The 20,719-nt window shown below is 45.6% G+C and overlaps 1 protein-coding gene across 12 annotated transcripts in view; it reads left to right on the top strand.

Moving 5' to 3' along the window:
* LOC118301643 (vacuolar protein sorting-associated protein 13B-like) overlaps positions 1–20,719 on the top strand; it is a 299,542-nt gene that overhangs the window by 125,558 nt on the left and 153,265 nt on the right. For all 12 annotated transcript variants that reach the window (XR_004790359.2, XM_035627305.2, XM_047331582.1 and 9 more), the window contains one exon: positions 11,041–11,174. Coding sequence is in view for 11 of the 12 variants with exons in the window: in XM_035627305.2 (XP_035483198.2) it covers positions 11,041–11,174 (134 nt within the window). In the remaining variant the exon portion in view is untranslated. The remainder of the gene's footprint in view (positions 1–11,040; positions 11,175–20,719) is intronic.

The raw sequence follows: 20,719 nt of genomic DNA, 5'->3' as shown, positions 1-20,719 counted from the left end.
AGTAAACAGTCACCTTGGCTCCAGCACTGCACACAAAGCAACATCAGGCTGTAGCTCGTCAGCGACACTCGACTGACCAGAGTACGCCGACTATCACTGTGCTGGACGTCTGCTTGTCTTTCTATGAAGATCTTTCCTTGTCACGACGTCAAAGGTTCTCTGGATTTTTCAATCAAAGGGGTTGTAGACGATTCTGGAGAGACATTGATCGTTCTGACCGGGGCTCGAACCTGCAGCTTCTAAAGCGATACATGTTTTGTAAAAGTCAGGCCCAGGCTCTGTGAAATCAAAAACGAGAAAATGGTGCGGACCGCACCACACAACACTGCGAGTGCAGCTTGTAGACATCACTCGTCGACACCTTAAGGGACGTGCTAGGAGGCGTTGCTGCAACTCCGTGGTTTTAGCCTAGTGGTCAGTGCGTCAGACGCTCATTCCGGAGGTCTCGACCCGACCGGAGCAGTAAAATCATCAACATCAACAAAGTGAGAGAAGAGCTTTCTCCAAAATGACTTTCTGCCCCTTTAAGGTGTCGGGAGTGATGTCTACAAACTGCCGCGGCACCATTTTTGGGGGGTTTTCAATTCACAGTCAGGGCTGTGTAGAAAAATCAGATTTTTTTTCCGCGCACACAGAACCGTCAGCTAGCGGTCTGAGGAAATATTCACAGAATTTTTTTAAAAGCTCACTGACCCTTTTAATGAAATGACACATTTACTGTACATCCATTCACACAGTGTCGGATTGAAATGTTAAGTGGACAGCACATCTGGCCTGAAACTGTGTTTGAATGTTGGAGTGTCAGACATATTTGTATATGGCATCTCATTGTTGGGATGCATTAGTTAGTAATTCAGACTCAAGCTCTTTCTTATCCAAATATTTCTCTTTAAAGATAAAGAAGATTGGTTACAATATTCTTCTTTTCTTCTTCTTCTTTTAAAACGTAGCCCACGGTTCCCCTAGTCCAACACTCCTCTTTGGATCAGGGCTCGCAAGTACATGAATAGCATCTTTGGAGACGACTGCAGTGTTACAGGAGTAGGTGTAATGAAACGTTACAAATTGTTTCCGCGAGCAATCAGAATAAGAAAAGGGCAGCGGCATTTAACCCTGGTGGTTTTAATCATTGTGAAACAATAAGCCTCCCTGCTGACAGAAGATCTTGATAAACTGCAGCTCAACACCAGAGGAGGTTACAGTGCAGCAGGTACGATGTTTCCATTATCCCACAGCTCCAGTTTCCCCTTATCCATGTTACACAACAATCTATCCTTCCTGCAATTAACTATTCTGTTTCTCCGTATGCAAAGATGATTTTATTTTTTGGCATTGGCCATGAATCTAAATAGCAACTCCTCAAACCTTGGGTTGTTGGATTGCGGAGATACTTGATCCACTGTTAGAGATTCTTAAATTGAAATGTTCCGCCTCATTTCTCCTAATGAGCCATTGTTCCTGTGATTAATTGGGGGATGATGAATGGGATATTAATTCTTCTTACTGCCCAGACTTGGCCGACCATGTGGCACACACAGATACTTGATATGTACACTCATTTCACCTGATATTCAGTCCAACTTTTGGCGATAGTTGTTAAATTCAGTTTGTTCTGGAAAGTACTATTCGGCACCATAACTGTACTCAGTTTAACGAAGAAGTATGAACCTTCAGAAACCAAGGTCATGGGAATAACACATGTGGATTCTGTTGTTTGGGTGGACTTTCCCTCGTAAAGCCCCTCCCCCCTCCCCCCAAGTCGTTTCACAAGAAGAGCTGCTGACATCTAACATGTTATGATTAGAATTAGCCTATCCACAGATGATTTATTAATTGCTATACCATGTGTGGAGCACACTGTGGATAAGGAGCTGGATGTTTAAACAAGAGGGAGATAATGGTCTAGATGTTATGTTATAAAAGTAAGAAAATAAAACTGTTTCACGGTCAGCTTTTCAATCCAACTCTGTTATGAGCGTATCGTGTTTTTCTGTGGTGTTTACAATTTGTTGACTCTTTGTATAACTGTGTTTACCCCAGGACATCTAATCCAGCTATTTAGCTTCGATTGAATCTATAAGCCATAATGATTTACTGAAAGTTAAAGCTGACGTGAACATAGTCCAGAAATGCCCCGTGTGTCTTCAGGGGCCTCAATCCCCTCAGCTGCAATAGAGAAAGCTGAATTTTCAAGCAAAAGAATACTTGTCCTGAGAAATAAATTGTGTTACTATAAGAAGTTAATTGAAATGGGTGTTCATTGCTCATTACAGACAGACGATACGTCGTTGTTATAACATGACACTGGTATTTTGTTATAACTTAAGATGTACAACTCCAACTGAGTTATAGTCTTTTAAAGTTACAACTTATAATCCCACTGCTAACCTCTTTATAAGCAAATAAGTGATAGCTGTAGACATGTATTGGCAAGGAAAGGGATTACGCTTTGCTGAACTCACAACATTTATGCTTGATTGGTTGGCAAATTGCTGTTAATGTGAATGTTGGCTATGTATCCATAGAAAAAAACTTAAATATAACATCTTAAACTGAGAGTTCGTGCTCCAGGACACATACTGTGTTGGACCCTGCCACCACGAGACACTGACGCCCACAATGTCGACTCTAACCGTGCGTTAAAGTGGTAAATTTGAAAATATGAGTCAATAGCTTACATGTTCAGTGTACGGTTGTTTGAAATACTGTTATGAGATCGAATGACCTAATGCGCTGGACGTATGGAATATTGATATAGAGTGGTGTTTTGTTCCACTTGGTTATTCGCTGGCGAGGGCCGTCTTTTTCTGTGCCTATTGATTATCATAGTTTTCCACTGGAGCTATTGATATTCCCACAGAAATCACCTCGGGAATTAATAGAATAAATCACAATCCGCGAGGAGAAAATCATTTTCAGAGTTCTTAGCAGTTCAAAGCCTCCTCAGAACAATTGCACTCGCTAGATGTCCCTGCTTCCAATTGGCCACTTGAACGCATGCCTGGCACTTTTATGATGTAAAGAGAGTGTTATGTTGTTTTGTTACCACATTCAGCCTAGCTACAGTTTCGTAGTAATCAAGGGGGACTTTCCTGTAGGCCGCTGGAAGGTGCCTGTTAACGTGTAGGCAAATGTACAGAGACACACAGAACCAGCTCACTGCAGATCATTTCCCCAGAAAGCTCTGAGGGCAGGGTGATATCATACTGCGGCGGTGGGGCTGCCCAGCTTAAATCTCAAGGTCCACATCCAGCTCAACTCCGTTTGGCAACTAAATATTTCACTCTGCCTCTCTTCCTCTCTGGTCTTGGTCATTACACATGTTGAATAAACAGGGTACATGTTACCACGAGGCACCACAGACTTTCAGAACCAGCGTTGGCTTCACTGGACCAACGCCAGTTCCAGTTGATGACAGAGACTTTGAAGACGACACATGGTTGAATGTATTTAAAGATATGTTGATGTTTTTTTTTTATGCAATTAAGATTGACTTTCCATCACACAAGGAAACATATTTGTCTTTCAATTGGTAGTTCTTTCATTATGGAATGTTCCGTACTTATACAAAAAAGGTTTACACCAAAAGGAGTTTCTTCAAAATTCTCCCTCGCCATAGCTGTTCGGCCCTGGTTTGCCTTTACGGTATCTAATACCTTTGGTCCTTTCATCAGGATCTTTGTTACTTGTCAAACTATATGTTCCAACTTAGTATTCGGATGGGTAGACTATAGAAGCTGTGGTTTTTTGACACAGTTAAAAAAAAAAAAAAGCTAAATGCAAGACTTGCCATTTAATTCACATCGTATATTTGATTTGAATGTTGCTTAGTAACGTCATCACAAAAGTGTTAACAGTTGTTTTTGTGTCGTTATCCTTTACGGTGAAGGCCGTGGAGCGACGACTTTGAAAACAAGTCATTTCTGCTCAGCTTGAGGTCCATTTCTGTCTGCCCACACAATTGCACCACAAATTGGTTCACATAAAACTGGCCTCTAAGTATTTTCTTTATTTGTCCCTAATGAATGTTCTTGTTGGCAGCAGCACCATGTTTCTGATTGAGAGCCTCCCAAGTCCCGAGCTTCTCATTGTTCTCTAACATCTAGCAGAGTAATGATCTCATTGGCTTTGCGTTTCAATTCTAAAATTAGCCGTTGGCGCTCCGAGGACATACCTCTTCCACTAAGAAACCTATCCTCTGATCTGGCTGTGGTTCTCGACGGTTGGAATGAGAACTGTTGACTGTCTTTGTTCCTGTCTGCGAGTGATCCCGATGATGGGATCAGATGTGTATTTCCTGTTTACTGCGAGAATCAGAAAAAAAAAGAGAGATATGGAAGCGTTTTCTGCGTTGTTCTCCTCAATATCTGGTGGTTGTCAGGGCTGTGCTGCAAACATGTTTCAGAAGTGATGGCTTTTCTGTGATCTCAACCGTAGTGCGTCAGAGCGAAAAGGGAGGTGGGAACAGGAAAGAGAGTCCAGGTTTCACGGTTGAGCGACGAACAGTATATTCTGGAAAGACATTAATTGATATATTTTGGAGGAAGAAACAGCGGAGAGAAACTAATATCTACATGCTCATAAGCATACATAAAAGAGAGAGAGGACTGATGAGAAGACTTCAGGCAGAACCACACAGTCATACATAACCATAATCCAGGCCTGAAGTAGCCTGATGGAAGTCAGGCAGGTTTTTATTGGCTGCTGTGCACTTTTCAGAAGGGGATAATATTTTCATTGTGGGGTTATTTATATAGTTTAATTTTTCTGGTAAAGTCAATAATTTATCAAGGTAATGATGGTTGGAGCAGGGAAAGAAAACAAGGAGAGTAGGAATAATGAGATACGACCCCCCCCCCCCCCAACACCACCTCCACCAACCCCTGGAAGAATGATTGTAGTCTGCAGGGGACTCTCGTCTACTTGCTAGATTAGAATGTCCACTCTGATGAGCCCGTGTGAATCTCTCACTGACTTCCAGGACAGACAGGACCGTCTGTGGGGAATAAGTTTGTCCTTATATTTCCTCTTTTTTGCTTTCATGGCTGATAAGGGCATTAGGGCCTTGTGGATGTTGGCTGTGGTTTTTGAGGTTCCAGTGAGAGGAGCGGAGAGGGAAGTTGGGGTTGAGTTGTGGTTCGTCAGACGTAGCGTGGATTAGTCCTCAGGCTCGAGGGGGTTTTGGTTCAGATGACAGGAACGGGAGGGGATTGGAAACCGGGTCAAGATGATTGCACACGGGACATTTCAAAGGGTCTCGGTGTCACTGAGAGAAGAAGTGCCTTTACTGTTTCCATTCCTTACGTGTTGTGTCATGGTCTTGCAGCCAGAACTCATCTCTTCTCTTCTGCCTCGACTCTCGTCTTCTTCTTCTCCTTTTTGATGAAGTATCTTTCCTCAAAAAAACTGGATAGCGATATTATGATCGCTTTGGCGTCTGATAGTCCATCTGCACATACTTGAAAGTCGTCCTGCACAGTTACCTTGACTGGTCGGGGGACTTCTTACAGCACAGCTTGCAGAAAGAATGCAACCTGCATGTGGATGCAGTCTGTACAGATACATGGGTTAGATAAAACTCTTCCCCGCGGCCCCCAACCCACTCACCCTCCTGCCGTACCCGTTCCCGTCAGCATGGCCACACAATTTTGACATTTTTCACTTTTTCGTGACGGCCTCAGAAACGCTGAACAAATGGAGGCACATAAATATTTAAATAAACACAGACTAGGCATCCAAAACAAATACGCAGGCCGGTTTATTAAAGCACCTCATTGTAGCCTCTGCACACAGCTGTAACAGAATATACAACACTTCAACTCACTATAAACCATTTGAATTAGGGAATATAGCAGAAAGATAGCAGGCGGCAAGGGTGAAGAAATGCCCTGAGATCCTTTGGTGAGGCTGTTTACATGGTTGAGTTGCTCAACCACTCAGAAAAAGGACACATGGATGCGTTTCGCCATTGTTTTTAGTACTGAAAGGTGGAGTAAGTGATTTTGGAGAGAGATATTTGAACTCGGCAGCAAAACAGAGACACCCCATTCTTCAGTGCTTCTTCAGAACCTCCACCCCCCCAAAATTCTTGGACGCGCATTGTCAGGGCAACAACACTAACAACTGGGCTAGTGGAATCCAGAGCGTCTTATATTTGATAAAAGTCTTTCTCACAGATTAAGATAAACACAGATTATATCAGAAAATGTCATCAGAAAAAAACAACGTGTACACAAACTCAGCCAATCATGTATTAATACAAATAAACTCATAAAACCCTTTGCACAAATACCACAATATAGAGCAAACTATATCAAGACTCTCTGTATTTCTGCTGCAAAGCTAACATGCACCTAGTGACAATTCCCAAGGCCCAGCACACTCCTGTTACTATTGCTAACGACAACAGCGCATCATGGCAAACTAGAAAACTAAAGCAGAATGAGTCATTGAGTCATTTAAAGTTGCCAGAAACACAAACGTTACACCAGTACCTGTTTGCTAACCAACCAGTTGGGACAAGACAATATTGACCGATTTGCTCTGTGGAACACAGCAAAACTACCAGCAACTCACCTTTCAAGCCTGAAACAAGCAGTTCGCCCATCACTCTTCATGCCTTCCAGCTCTCGGAGGTCTCTCCACCATAGTTGAGCTGACCATAGGGACCTGGTGGGCAGCCACTTTGGTTGGCCTGTGGTCCGTCAAAAAATCCATAAAGTTTTTAAAGACTTTACAGGCCCTTTGAGTCTCTTAGCCGGCCCTCTATGTGTGCTTGTCATTCAGCGTACTGGCCAGTCCTACAGCAGATATGTCAAAGACTGAATTTATTTCCCAGTCCAACCTTGCAGACTCCACCGTCTGAAAGCCCTTGCTCTATCCTGTGTTCTTCTGACTTCCTGCTCTTTGGCTGTTCGTCAAGGGCCATCGTCCTTGACAATGTGGAGAATACACCACAGGTAGACGTTCCCTCTTAGCACTTTATCCTGTGTCCAAGCACGAACGCCCTCTGTTTCTGATTGTCTTGGATTGTGTTGTGAGGACCTGTCCGAGGAACTTTGCTTGTCTCGCGGAGCTGACGGTCTGTAGGAACACTGGATTTTTATTTTCAGTGCAAGCGCAGAATGGACAGCTAAAAAAAAGGATATTAGATCAGAATCTGTAGTGGAAAGTTCACTGGCGCTGTTATGATATTAGTGTTATATGACTTTGTGTGTGTGTGTGTGTGTTAATGTTTGTGTTCAATTGTGAATTGCACAATAGGATGATGTGTGATTTACATTCACCACACCACACACCCTCACACATTTTTACAGCCGTATCACATTGCTATGGTGGTGGTGTTGTGTGGATCATAATGAAATGAGGCAACACTGATTTGCTTCTCGCCTTAAAGTTAACGTGTTGAAATGTGTTCTCTCTGATCACTTTACACATGCTCAGGCTGTGGGCTTGAACGACCCCGGCCTTTCACTTACTGGGAGATGTGATGGAGTGGAGAGATAATCACATTCAGAACACTTGGAGCTTTACAGCGGACTGGACTTTCAGCTTCACAAGACCGGCTGAACACAGAGTGTAAGACAAAGGGAGTGGTTGGAGAGAGTGAGAACAAAACAGGAGGAAAAGGAGAGGGGAAGCGTGCATGGTCAGAGTTTGGCCAATAAGATATTAGCCTTTTGCCAAATAGAGGGTGAAAATGAGGACATGGCTGAGATGGCACGAGGCTCGGGGAATTACCCCACTTTAAGAGGACTCTCAGGACTTGTTAGGCCTGGGCAGGTTTAAGAGCTTTGGGCGCTCTTGTCATATTTCTCTTTGATTTCGGACCTCTTGTGTTCTCTCTGTCTTTCTCATTCGCTGTCCCTGCCTTCCTGTCTTTCTCTCAGCCCGCTCCCTGCAGAAATGGCAGGCGCCAAGTCACTATAACAAGATATGGCAGTTTCATTCCAAATAATGACCCCAGGATTAACAAACAGAGTCCTGCAATGGTATTTAAAACCAAGCGGAGAGCTGTATGCAGACTGGTCTTGAATTGTGACTGCCTACACTGTGCTTTAGCACACTTTCTGATTGGCCTAGCAGACCTTCTCTGGGGAAGGACATTCACAGACTGGCCTACCCCCAGTACCAACTTTGAGGCCTGGCCAGAAAGAGATAATTTCTAAGAATATATTTTGAAGGTAGAATTGAGTTCAGGTGAATAGTCAGTAGGTCAGCGTCTTGTAAGCTGAATTTAATATACTTTCTTTTTCCTCATGGCTTTCCCTTGCCCATGGCCCAGGCACTGTGCATGTAGGCCCACATGTACACATCTATTAATATTTACTGTATGTTGTGCACAATGGAATTTACATTCATGTGAAAGCATAATGTACAGTGGCTTAAGAACAGATTCAGTTTTCACTTCTTGCACATTCTATTGTGTTGTAGATTTACTTTTAAATTAACACTTTTACAAAAGTAATCAGACCCTTGATTTAGACAGCGTTCCGCCATATGCCGTGAACTCAAGAGGGGCCTCTGTCTAGCCTCTCTTCCATAAAAGCCTGATTTGGGGAGTGCTGCTGAAAGAGGTCGTCCTTCCGGCAGGAGCTCCCTCTGGAGTTCTTGGTGACCAAGGCCCCTCTTGCACTCAGTTTGGCCGGATTGCCAACTTTTGCCAACTCTTGCCGACTGAGGCTGGAGTCTGTGCATCAAGAGCCACCACACACGGACGTCTTCAGGAAATGAACTACGTCTGTCGCAGGCCTACAATCAAACCATTCCTGAGACACAACGGTAGCAACAGTAGCATCTTACCTGGGCTAAGGAGATAAAGAACTGGGCCATTCCTCAGTGGTCCAAAGTCCTATTTTCAGATGAATGTCTGAAATTTTATTTGGAAATCAAGGTCCTGGAGTCTGGGGGAAAAGTGGAGAGGCAGAGGATTCAAGTTGCTTGAAGTCCAGAGTGAAGTGTCCGCAGTCAGTGATGATTTGGGTTGACATGTCATCTGCTGGAGTCCAAAGTCAACACAGCCCTTTAGACCACTTCAGGGTTTCCGTCTGCTGACAAGCTTTATGGAGATCTGGATTGCCTTTTCCAGCAGGACTTAGCACCTGCCCACGGTGCCAAAACTACTACTAACTGTTTTGCTGACCATGATATTGCTGTGCTTCATTGGCCATCTGACTCGCCTGACCTGAAGCCCATAGAGAATCTACCGTCAAGAGGAAGATGAGAAACACCCGACCCAACAATACAGACGAGCTGAAGGCCGCTATCAAAGCAACTTGAGCTTCAATTGCTAGATTTCTATAAGCTGTGGCTGCACTTTAACAGCTATTTAAAGGAAGTAACACAGTCAAATAGTTCCTAACCTTTAGCTATTCAGATTCCCCTTATACTCTGAATGCTGGTGAGGGTCCCTGGGGTAAGGTTTCCCTGGTACTGACAGCTGGGCAACAGGACAGAGAGCAGCAGCGACGGAGATCTGTCATGTGTGGATCCCCTGTTGAGCTGAAGAGGAAACGGCTCTCTGATGCAGCGTGGCAGGAATTCTCTCTAACAAATACAAAGCCCTCTACAAAAACCCCTACTTTTGACAACCCAGTGATATCACAGAGGATTATGTCGCGCTCTCTCCACATTACTCAATGAAAGACGGTCCATGAAACACAATCTTACCTGTCAAAGTCAATTGTTGCCATCTGTGGATTTATTAAAGTGTATGAACATTAGAACATGGTTTCGTACGTGGCTCACAGAAACAGAGTAGCTGACAAATAAGACTGTGGGAGAAGGTAGATGGAAAATAGGGGTTGTGTGTGGTGCGGTTGAAGTACTGTGCATGGTATGTAATGATGCACTGACTGTAGGCATCATGACAAATAGTCTATTTCATAGTCCCCGGGTGCCAGAGGCACCTGGATACTGAGTGTGAGAAAATATTGAGTCCAGACACGATGATCTCGGCCTTCAGTCTCCTTTTGTGCTTTTAACACACACACACGCACGCACACACACAGACCTATATGCACCTGTGAGTATAAGTCACATATCCGTATAAACACACGCACGCATACACTTACACACATTTTTCACCCACAGGATTTCGGCAGGCTGCCACATTGACCACAAACCAGGGTAACTAACCGTCCTTCTAGTGCATTTCCCTGGCAACGCACTCTTGTTGCCATGCCAACTCATTGGCTGTTGTAGTGATATACTTGTGAGTGTGGTATCTGAGCAGGCATGGCGGACGGTGCTGTGACATCACCCCTGTTTCATGACAACTGTGGGATCGAGCTGCTGAGCAAGGCAGACTTTTAAATCATGGAATATGTCTTAATGTGTCTTCAGAGACATCTCCCTTCCCTCACCTCTGACGCCCTGATGGCTTTAACATCCACAGGCCCGGGGCTAACCCAGTAGAATGTGTGTGTCGGCCTATATGCCTCGGTCTCAGTCCCTCTGTATCTGCTTCCATCCCTCTCAGTTTCTTCTCTATCTGTCGGACGCTTTTCTCCCTCACTGGACTTTCCCTTGAACACTGACAGTGTGTTTTCGACCTTCAGGTTCATACAGTTTGTGCTAAGGCTAGCGGGGGGGGGGGGGGGGGGGGGGGGTTGTTGCTGTGTGCTTTGTGTGCTTGGCTGTTGCCATGAGCATCGGCTCTGACAATCGGCCCTCGCCTGGACCACAGCAGCCATAGTAGGACATGTCATGTCTAGGACACTGTGTGTGTGTGTGTGTGTGTGTGTGTGTGTGTCACTCAGGTCTTATGGTTCCCTCTCCCACTGTTAGACACAAGAGACCTGCCAGCATTACATCACCTCAATGAAGTGTCAGTCAAACATCATATAACATGATACTGTACAACAAATGACAATAACAGTGGCTCAAAAGGTTATAAAAAAATCTGCTTTACATCTATACTGGGTACCCACAATACTGAGAAATCATGAACGACCGGGGTATGATTGTTCAAAATAAGCTGTTTTAAAACAATATATAAATCCACGTCCTTTTGCCTCTATCACTCTCTGTCCTCTCCAGAATCACGTCCCCTTTCCATCCCGATGAAGGTGATGCCCGACACCACGCCGGTGGACTCGTGGACAACCTCCGAAGAAAGAATGAAGGAGCTCATCGCCCACGCCTGGGACGCCGTAAAGCGCCTCACTGTACAGGTACCAGGCTATATTCAAGCGCACAAGACAACAATTTCCTTTGCCTGGCTGACTTTGGTTGACTGTCCTTCATTATATAGCTGGCCCTCTGGTGGGTCCTTACACTCCAAGAATAGCGATTCAGAACTGACGTCAACAGAAGAAGTCGACGTTTGCATGTTTTCCCCAGTGCCTGCGTGGGTTTCCTCTGGTTACTTGGGCCTCCCTCCTGAATCCAAAGACATGCATTTAGGTCGATTACAGACTGTAAATTGCCCTTAGGTGTGAGCGTGGCCGTGTGTTTGCCTCTCTCTGCCAGCTCTGTGATAGACTGGCTAACAGGCCAGGGTCCACCTGCCCTGTGACCCTCAGTGGACACGCAGGTACAGCTAATGGATGGATGAATTGACTAACTGAGCAGCTATTGGCCGACGCACACATCTGGTAGCTGCTGTACATTTCACTAGTCCCTAATCTACTTTAAAGACCATTAACCCCCGTCCACCTCTTTCTCTCGTCTGTTTCAGTCAAGTACCGAGTTTTCAGCTCAAACCCGCCCTGCGCTGAGCGTCCTCTGTGGTTGTGGCTCCCACAGACCTCTGTAAGCTGTTAGCTTATTAGCCTGTTTTACATACAGATGCATACGTAGTGTCTCGTGTCTCCCCTCTGTGGCGAACTGGCTCTCTGGTCGACCGTCTGGCTGGCTGAATGTCCCTTTTCATCTGTTTTAGTGTCTTGCCGGAGAGTTAAATGTCCCCATTGTGGGCCAGTTAGCAGAGCACCACATCACAACCCGCACCATCAGAAATGCATCAGGAAGCAGTGACTCCTAACAGGGCCACATGGAGCACGCGCTCGTGTGCGCTGAGGCGCTCGGCGCTCGCGTGGTGCGTTGTTGATTGGACCATGTGGACGTGTTTGTGTACAGTGGTTTTTTTTGTATGAAGTCTACAAAGTTCAAGCGTTACGCTGAAGATAGAATCAACTTCTTATTGTTGTTGCTCAAATAACCAGTCAGGCTCACATCCTTATGAGGAGAGATTATTATTTCCGTCTCGGTCAAACTATTGGTCAGATCGCTACAGTTGCCATAACTTTACTGGATCTTATTTTCATACCGTTATCGCGTTAGACTGTCCATCACAGGTCGCCGGGAGTTTGCTGTCAACAGGTTTATCCGAGGCAACGTGGAAGGAACAGAGCGATCAGTCTTTAATTAGAATGTGGCTCGTAAATTAGATTCTTGTTGCATGTAAACAGCGACCAATGATGCACCGAAGCCCAACATCCATTCTTAATTGGTCTCCATTGTTATTGCTGCAGGACCACACAAACGGACGTCATTCAAAAACGAAACAGCGTGACACATGTGAATTGAAGTAATTCTCCAGGGGGCCCAGTTCCCATGTCAGGCCCATTGAGCCGTTTACAGTACTCCTACAAAAATTAACTCAACCCTCTAATAGTTTGCTAAGCCCATCATTGCCTCCACTTTCCTATGTCCCCTTCGGCTGTGCAACGGGGACCACACCGTGCACTGCAGCAGTAATTAGGAAACAGTCGGTCCCGTTGACATGGGAGCAGGGGCGGACCAAACAGGAACAACCTGACAGCTGGTACCCCAGGCCTTGGATATCCCCAAATTCAAACCACTCCATTTATATTAGTGTGGTGTAAACAGAATACCTAATGGCTCACACTTCTGCTGCACATGTGCCCAATTTGGCATGGCAGGGATTTCTTTCCAGAGGGAGAGAACGACTGGGGGTGGGGGGGGCGGATGAGATATTCATTAATTTAGTTTATTAGTCTGCAGGTGCTGAGCCCACTCAAGGCTGTTGAAACCCAAAAAGGATGATGTAGCTGATGATTGTGTAAATTGTTTTAAAAGATCTTATAGTCTTGGCCTGAGATAGTCATGATGCTTTGTTGCTGTGACATAAACTCTTCCCTACATGGCTTCACAGCAGGAGGTCGAGGTCTTGCCAAGATGCTCAACTGTCGGCTCATTTTAATAAAGTAGGTAAGAAACTACTGAGGAGAATGGAAAATGGTACTGTTCATGTGGTTTACATTTCCAGCTTTTGTCCTATGTCATGTATTCCACCAATGTCAGCAGTTTTCATGAAGCAGAGAGCAGTGGCAAGTAAAACACGTTTTATATTTTTTCATTTTCGTTTGAAACGACTTTTTTTTAGTTGTTAAAGGTCTAACGAACTTTGCTGCATCATCACTTACCTTACCTCAAGAAACACAAAATAAAAATCTGTGTAAGCAATTCTGTCCCGCTGCACTGTGACTCGGAACTCAAATATAGATTATGTAATGTCTCAGACACATATCCCATAGTCAGAGTCTGAAACCAGAATAGCTGCTGGAAAAAGCAGAACATGCACCGTTTCTATTTGTGGTGTTCCGCTCTAAAAAAAACAGTCTTCAAACCGTACTTGTCTCGTTCATTGACAGACATAGTTCCTTCTTACACAGGACAATACCAGACTCAGGTCATTATCGCAACCTGATTGTCGCTCTCTATCTGCGACCGAGTGCTTCAACCACACCCCAGTGTGGTTCCTCTTTTACAGTCTTGTCTCCATTTGTAAGACCCTTCCTCTCCTGTTACCTCGCTATAGGAATGATGGGCAATTTTCACCCCGCAATGAAAATGGCAGACACATTATTCCTGATCCTTTTCAAGCCAACAGAGCACTTTCCTTAATCTCTTCCTTTAGTCAATGATTCGACCAACGCTGATAACTCAGGGGAATGCTTCACATAGGGATTCCAAACTCTTAGACAGTTGTTGATTGGTGTAGATCCCCCCAAGGAACGATAGACTACGAGAAAGAAAAAAGACAGAGAGAGAGAGATTCATTCATTTATGTAAAAAGAGCCAGTGTCTCTCTCACACCACTGGAGCAGGCGTGGTGAGCTCAGAGGGACGTACCATCCGAACCAAGGCCCTCGAGCAGGTGGTGAAGTCTCCTCGACATTACATGCAGCCCAGTGAAGGGCGTGTGTGTCCCTGGAGAGACAGCGAAGTCTCATGGTCATGCTGAGCTATCGTGTGTGTAGGTGGTGTTATTTTAGTCGTCACTTCCCATTAGGGAGGATGGGCAGTGCTGCAACTGTCCCCCTGGCCAGAGTGACCTGGCAGATCTCTACATGGCCCCTCGCCCTCAGGCCCCCCCAGCCTCTAGCTTGTTGCCCCTCGTTGTCTCCTTAACTTATCGCTCTGCGTTGCGTTCTTCCTCTTGTCTTCTACTTATTCCCCGCCTGCCCCCCCCCCCCACTGCTCACCCGTACCCCTTTTTCATCCTGTCGTCTCCCCCTTCTCGAACCCATTCCACCCAAGGACACCCATGTTCTCCCCGGGCCCCCCGATAATGATTGCAAGTGATCAGGACGCTTATTCTATTTCAAGAATTTTTGCAATAATTCCTTCTATTTAACACATGAATGTGTTCAGCATTGGCGAAGGAGCACGTTGCTACCAAAACTGAAATGGGATCTGCTGAAACAGAGAGGCCGTTGCCATGGAAAAATGAAGTAACAGTGCTCCCTGCAGCTGCCATGCATTAATGAGTAGGATATTTTCTGAGAGAGAGAGAGGGAGAGAAAAAAAAGAGGAGCAAAAGCAGGGGGGTAGACAAGGTACAGTGATGGAAATGAAGGGGAGGTTAGGAAGCGAGGAAGGAGGAGAAAGAATGGGCAGAGGCTGTTTGAAGGCAGGGGGAAAGTGAGGCAGATAGAAAGGAGGATCGTGTGTGCTGTATGTTTGGTGTGGCTAAGAACGAGCTGGCCAGATGGTTTCCATGAACATTATCTGACCCTCGGCTGGAGCGCCTTCTGCAGGAACATTACTTCATCCCCCCCCCCCCTCCCTCCGTCCTGTCTTACTCCCATTCCACACCTCATCCTCTGTGTCTGTCACATCCCACCGTCTGCAAATGCTTTGGAATTACAACTTTAATTGTGTTCTACTTAAAAACACCTTGTTTCATTGAGGATTGTGCTAAGACATTTTCATCTGTTCAAACTTGACAGTCGTGTAAGTTTGACCACTCTGCGGTGTTTTAACTAAATTGTCTTCAATTTAAGTTTGCAGTCCCTTGTTGTCCAATAGAGAACTAGGGACTGATTGGCTATAACTAGGCCTGTCACGATAATTACGTTATCGACTTATCGTACGATTCATCAACCCAATAATTAGTATTTGTTTGTTGACATAAAAATGAACGTCAGCAACAGTTCAGCAACAGTTCAGCAAGTCTCGCTGCTTCTATTCCTCTCATCTGTTCTCATCCTTTGATTAATCAAATACTGGTTTGGTCTATAAAATATTGAGAAATATGAAGTCAAGTATTTTTCTAAAGGCACCGTGTCTTCAAATTGCTTGTCTTGTCTGAGTGTAAACTTTGGACAGCATTTCGCTCAGCAGCAAAAGCAAACTCACGTGATTCAGTATAAAAAAATTGTCATAAAATGATGATAATGTTTTTTATCGCAATCATTTCCGGGACAATATGTCGTCTAACATAAAAATAGTTATCTAGACAGGCTTAGCTGTAACGCAAACAGAGAGAGGGGTTAATGCCGAGGTAGGAACTGAGGAATATGAGGGATATGAGGGCAGGTACCCTGGGAATATGACGGAGAGAGTAAGAGCTGCTCTGTCGCTCCTGGATTATTCACTTAACCTCTCTGGTGTCAGCTGATCTAAATCAAGACCCACAATGCAGCAGCAGATCTGTCATTAGCTGTTTACTAGGTGAGAACACTGTGTGTGCCTGTGTGTGTGTGTGTGTGTGTGTGTGTGTGTGTGTGTGTGGCTAGAATACACTGATGACCTCACAGTCATTATAGACACACACTTATATTTGACCCCTCTCAGCGCGCTGCACTGGAAAACTGCTCAGCAGGATTCTCTCGTGTCTGTAACGTCTTGAACCTCGGAGACCTAGAGATCTGGAACTGATTTTCATTAGGATAAAAAAAAAAAAGCCAAAAAAAAAAAACCTCTGATACACTGGAGCATTTGTTAAGTACAAAATTGTCACAGCAGCTACAATTTCAAGATTGGGATGTTTGAGAAATTGATGGGGGGAAAAGGATGTGCGGTTTTCCCCCTGATCTCCTGAAAGTGTTTTGGAAAGGTTGTTTGGAGGTGATTCTGGTTAAATTGTTGGAGCATGCAGCCGTGCTATGTCTTTGGACGGGGGAAGAGGCCACGCCAACAGCACAGGGCAAATCAGAACAGCTGAGGTTCAGTTTCACCTACTTGATTGGTTCACACCGCATAAATGTCAGCGAAATTTTGCTTAAGCCAATAAAAGGTCTTTACATCTGTAGCCTATCACCGTCTGATCCAACCTGACCTAGTTGTACATACTGCATAACATAAACACCTTCCACTCGCTTCAGGCTAGCCCGTAATTATCTGGTCAAAAAAGATAAACCGACCCGAGCCCATTTCAGACGTCCGACCAAACTACGGTCCAACTGGCTTTGTCTGTCGAGGCTTTCGTGTAAGCTCTCAGCTCCGCCGTAAATCTTGCATAAGTCCTACCTTCGACGGCAAGTGTTGCGAGCTGCCGTCAGATTTCCCTACTTTGTCGAATTCACTCGCTCACTCTCGGTGAACTAATCCCTGCTCAGAGCCCAACTTCTAGCCTGTCCACTCCGGTTCAAATCCCCAAATACTGGGCAGTCGCATTGAACTAAGTCTCCTCGTCCTTCGCCTTGCTCAGACCCCAGCTACCACATCAGAGCAGTCGGTGCCAGTGCATCCTCAGCACTAGTTTGACATGGCCACCTATTAGACCCCATCTGTAGCTCTGGGGCGGCGGAGAGTGGGGGGTTGTTTGAGATCAGGGTGAGGAGCAGGCGAGGCGAGGCGGGCCAGGCCGGCCGCGCTCCTTAGGCCACTGTTGGATCAATAAACGCAGCGATCAAAGTCGCAATTAACCCACCGCGCTAACACAAACAGCCGGGCCAGCAGAAACAAACAGAGCCCTCATGTCACCTAAAGCGTTTATTTTTGCAGATTTCCACCTCGGCCAGAAAGACCTCCAGTGCTTGTCAGCTTCTGTAAGCAGTGTTATAAGGGAGGAATGCGGAGCCACAGGGATGGCTGGCTGCCTGGCCGTGCTGCTCTGCCAGGCCACAAGCTTATTGCTTGTGGTGGCATGTGGGTGAGACCTAGCCTATCTGTTGTCAGGAGGCATCATGCATAGATGCCTTTCTCATAGACATCGGGGAGGAAAGCTGCCGTCTGCGGTCGCAGGGGAAAAAAGAACTTAAGTTGTGTACATCCGCGCACCACAACACACATCTGCACAGTGTCATCTTCAGATACACACATTAATCATGTTAATTTACACGGAGACACTATTTACACTATTACACCCACTATTCCAAATGGGCTTTTGGACAGAGCGGAGAATGCAGGAGGATATGCAGAGGAAGGGGGGGGGCAGGAGGTTAACAGTGGGTGGGGGTATCCAGAGAGTTTGGAAGAGGGGGTTGCTCTGTGGACCTTCTGTTCGTTCAACTTGGCCATTTACGAAACAGTGTCCCGTCTGGTGGAGTCACAGGAAGATTACATTTGGAGCGGTATCGGGTTCTTAAAAACAAAGAAATGTGCTTTCCGCTTGCTGCCGATCTCTCCACTGAGATTCTTCTGCTCCAGAGTTGCAAAATGTTTTCACCGGGGATGCTGGGAGGGTGTTTCTAATTTCCTCTCCTCTCTGTCTCTGGGTGATTTCCTGTGTGTCGCAGCGTGCTTGTTGTTCGTCAAGGAAAAAATGTGTTGGTACGCGCGCGCTTGAACACGCACGTCCATGTGCGAGCGTGTGCGCTGCACATATTGCGGGGTCGCTCCGCAGCGAGGCGATCTCGGTGTACAGGGTTCGTGCTGTGCCGAGGTCTGTGCTGATCTGAAGCTGGGGCGTCCAAGTGTCTGTTCTCTGCAGTGATATGAAAACAATAAGCCCAACAGCACATCTGACCACAGCGCCACAGGACAGATGTCAGAGCCCTAATTCTATTGTCCGGGTCCAAGTTGGATGACGGCGTTAGAAATTGTGTTCAGTGCTGTCAGGATTATGTAGCAAGACAGAGAAGAATATCTTTTTTAAGGAGGAGGCATTGTATCTTTGTCATGAAATACAGTCAATGTGCATTTGTGTTTTTGGCCAGATGGGTCAAAAGAGATAACAAACAGAATGCCACACAGGAACAAGAGATCTGCTCAGAGGCAGGTCGACGCACCTTTCCTGCATCTGAAGCATTTAACTTTACCTCTAATCTGACAACAACCTAATCTGAGAAGACGGGCTGTCCTCCGCGTAACTCACCGTTCTGTCGTTTACAAGCGAGGCCCGGGCAGATCCTGAGAGCCCCCTGTGGTTATATAGGCCACTTCCACATGGCCTCAGCCTTTTAAAGCTCGAGTTTGTTTGGCCCTCAGCTTCCTCTCTATTAGAACCTGCTCTGCTGGAACCAGATAAACCGTCTTCAGAAGGACTCAAGGGAGAAACTGCTGCTCGAGACAGATCATACACACTCCCACTGCAGGAAGAGAGGAAGAGCAGGAAGTAAAGGACGCTTTTTTTTGGGGGGGGGATATTAAGACTGAAAGATTTGAAACAGGGTCCACACATGCAGCCAGATTCTAAACACTATCTGATGGTGCGGGGAAGCGGTTGAGGAGTAAAACTGAGCAGGACTCGCCACAGAAAATGGAACAATCCCATATTCTCTGTGAAGTGATGCCAGGCAGGGATGAGAGTGAAGAAATAGACAAAGAAAAAAGAAGAAGAAAAGTATTTTGGCATCTTCCCATTCAAACCAATTACCCTTTAAATGGATATGTTTCAGGATATATATATATATTTATATTTATATGTTTCAAGTTTTTTTCTTCTCCTTCTTCTGTTCTAGTAGTGTTTATTTGCTCCTGACAGCATATGTTGGCTTCCTGATCCAGAGTCCAGATTGAATTAATGCCTGAGTGATTGTAGATCAAAGTGTAAGGAGATCCTCGTTCATCTAGAGGCCTAAGAAGAGGGGATCAGGGCCTAAGTCTCAGGATAAGCAGTGGTCACCTACCAAATAACAGGCTGTCACTCAAAACCCATCGGCACGCCCCGGCTCTCAGAGGCCGAGAGCTTTCCACCGAAGCCTGCGTTTGTCAGAGGCTTGTGCATTGGGAAGAGCACGAGCCTATCCTGCTACATGAGATGCTGAATCCTGACTTATTTCCATCTACCCCCTGTCCTCCGACGGCTGTGTACTTTCAGATCTCTGAACGAGCCCGCCAGATAACAGACAGACATCCTCTCTCCAGATACCGAGGGTTTAGTGATGAAAGGCAGCAATCAGTAACAACATCTTGATGAGTACAAACAATACACATGATTTTTTGCTTTGTCTCTGCTTCAGTGCCAAACTGCAATATCCTCACTGCTCTGTATGAATCATATTTGAAGCCGGGTTTGATCCCATCAGTCCAGATTTTTTTTTTGATGCCTTTTGTGGTGATTTCACCCTCTGGGCAAACGGAGGAGGAGAGAGGAGAGAGGACGCGGCGGCCGGCTTGTTGCGCTGAACTAATTCTGCACTCTTTATATCAGATATGATTGTATACCTTTTAACAGAGTTGCGTCACTGAGTTCATCGCATTTGCATCTGCCGCCCTTCAGAGGAAGTGGTGGAGCCCAGAGCCAAGTCTCAGGGAGGATGTTAGAAGGAGATGGAGGCTCTCTCAGAGTTGCGTTTGTTTGAAAAAGAAAAGACAGGGGAAGTGGTTTATCTTGAGGGTTTTTATTTAATTCGATTCTATTCCATTTTTTGAAATTCTGACAGGCTTCATACTTTCTTTGAACAACTCTTGACTGCAATTGCAAGAAGGAAAGGAATTTGTGATTCTGCATACACACTGTTTACTGTGTGTGTGTGTGTGTGTGTGTGTGCGTGCGTGTGCGTGTGCGCGCACCTTTTGTCAAATTCATAAGTATGTCACTTGAGCATGTTTTCGCAGCGAGCGCCCGGCACATGCGGCCTCATAAGGAGTTGATTGACTTCGGCCTCATTTTTTAACGGAGATTTCCTGGTTGAAATTGAAAAAGTGTTTTCCGCTGTTTTTTGAAGTATATTAATAGAGTGTGCTGCAAGTGATACACCGCCGTGCCCCTGAACACACACACGGCAACTGTCCCCCTGTGTTTTTTCCTGCATGAGTCCGTCATTAAGAGGCAGCGTGTAACTGAAGTGCGGTCCCAGGCTGCTGACGGTTAACTCCATTTGTTATGTTAATAGATTTAGTTTCACTTTGACAGGACATGATGTCATCGAACCGAAAGGAATGAAGAATCATGACTCTCTCTGACACCCCCACTTTTCCCCGCGGAACCTTCTATAACAACACGCTGCGTATGGACACACCTGCCGATCTTGAACTCCGCACCAACAGTCCGCGTCGACGCGAATCCAAATCTTTATTATAATCCCCGGTCCTCCTCCTAATGTGCCGCAGCTCCAGATACCTTTCTCCTAATCAAAAG

The sequence above is a fragment of the Scophthalmus maximus genome, chromosome 1, assembly GCF_022379125.1.
Source record: "Scophthalmus maximus strain ysfricsl-2021 chromosome 1, ASM2237912v1, whole genome shotgun sequence".
NCBI lineage: Eukaryota > Metazoa > Chordata > Actinopteri > Pleuronectiformes > Scophthalmidae > Scophthalmus > Scophthalmus maximus.
Note: the sequence above shows the minus strand (reverse complement) of the source record. Positions and strands in the feature narration are given on the sequence as shown.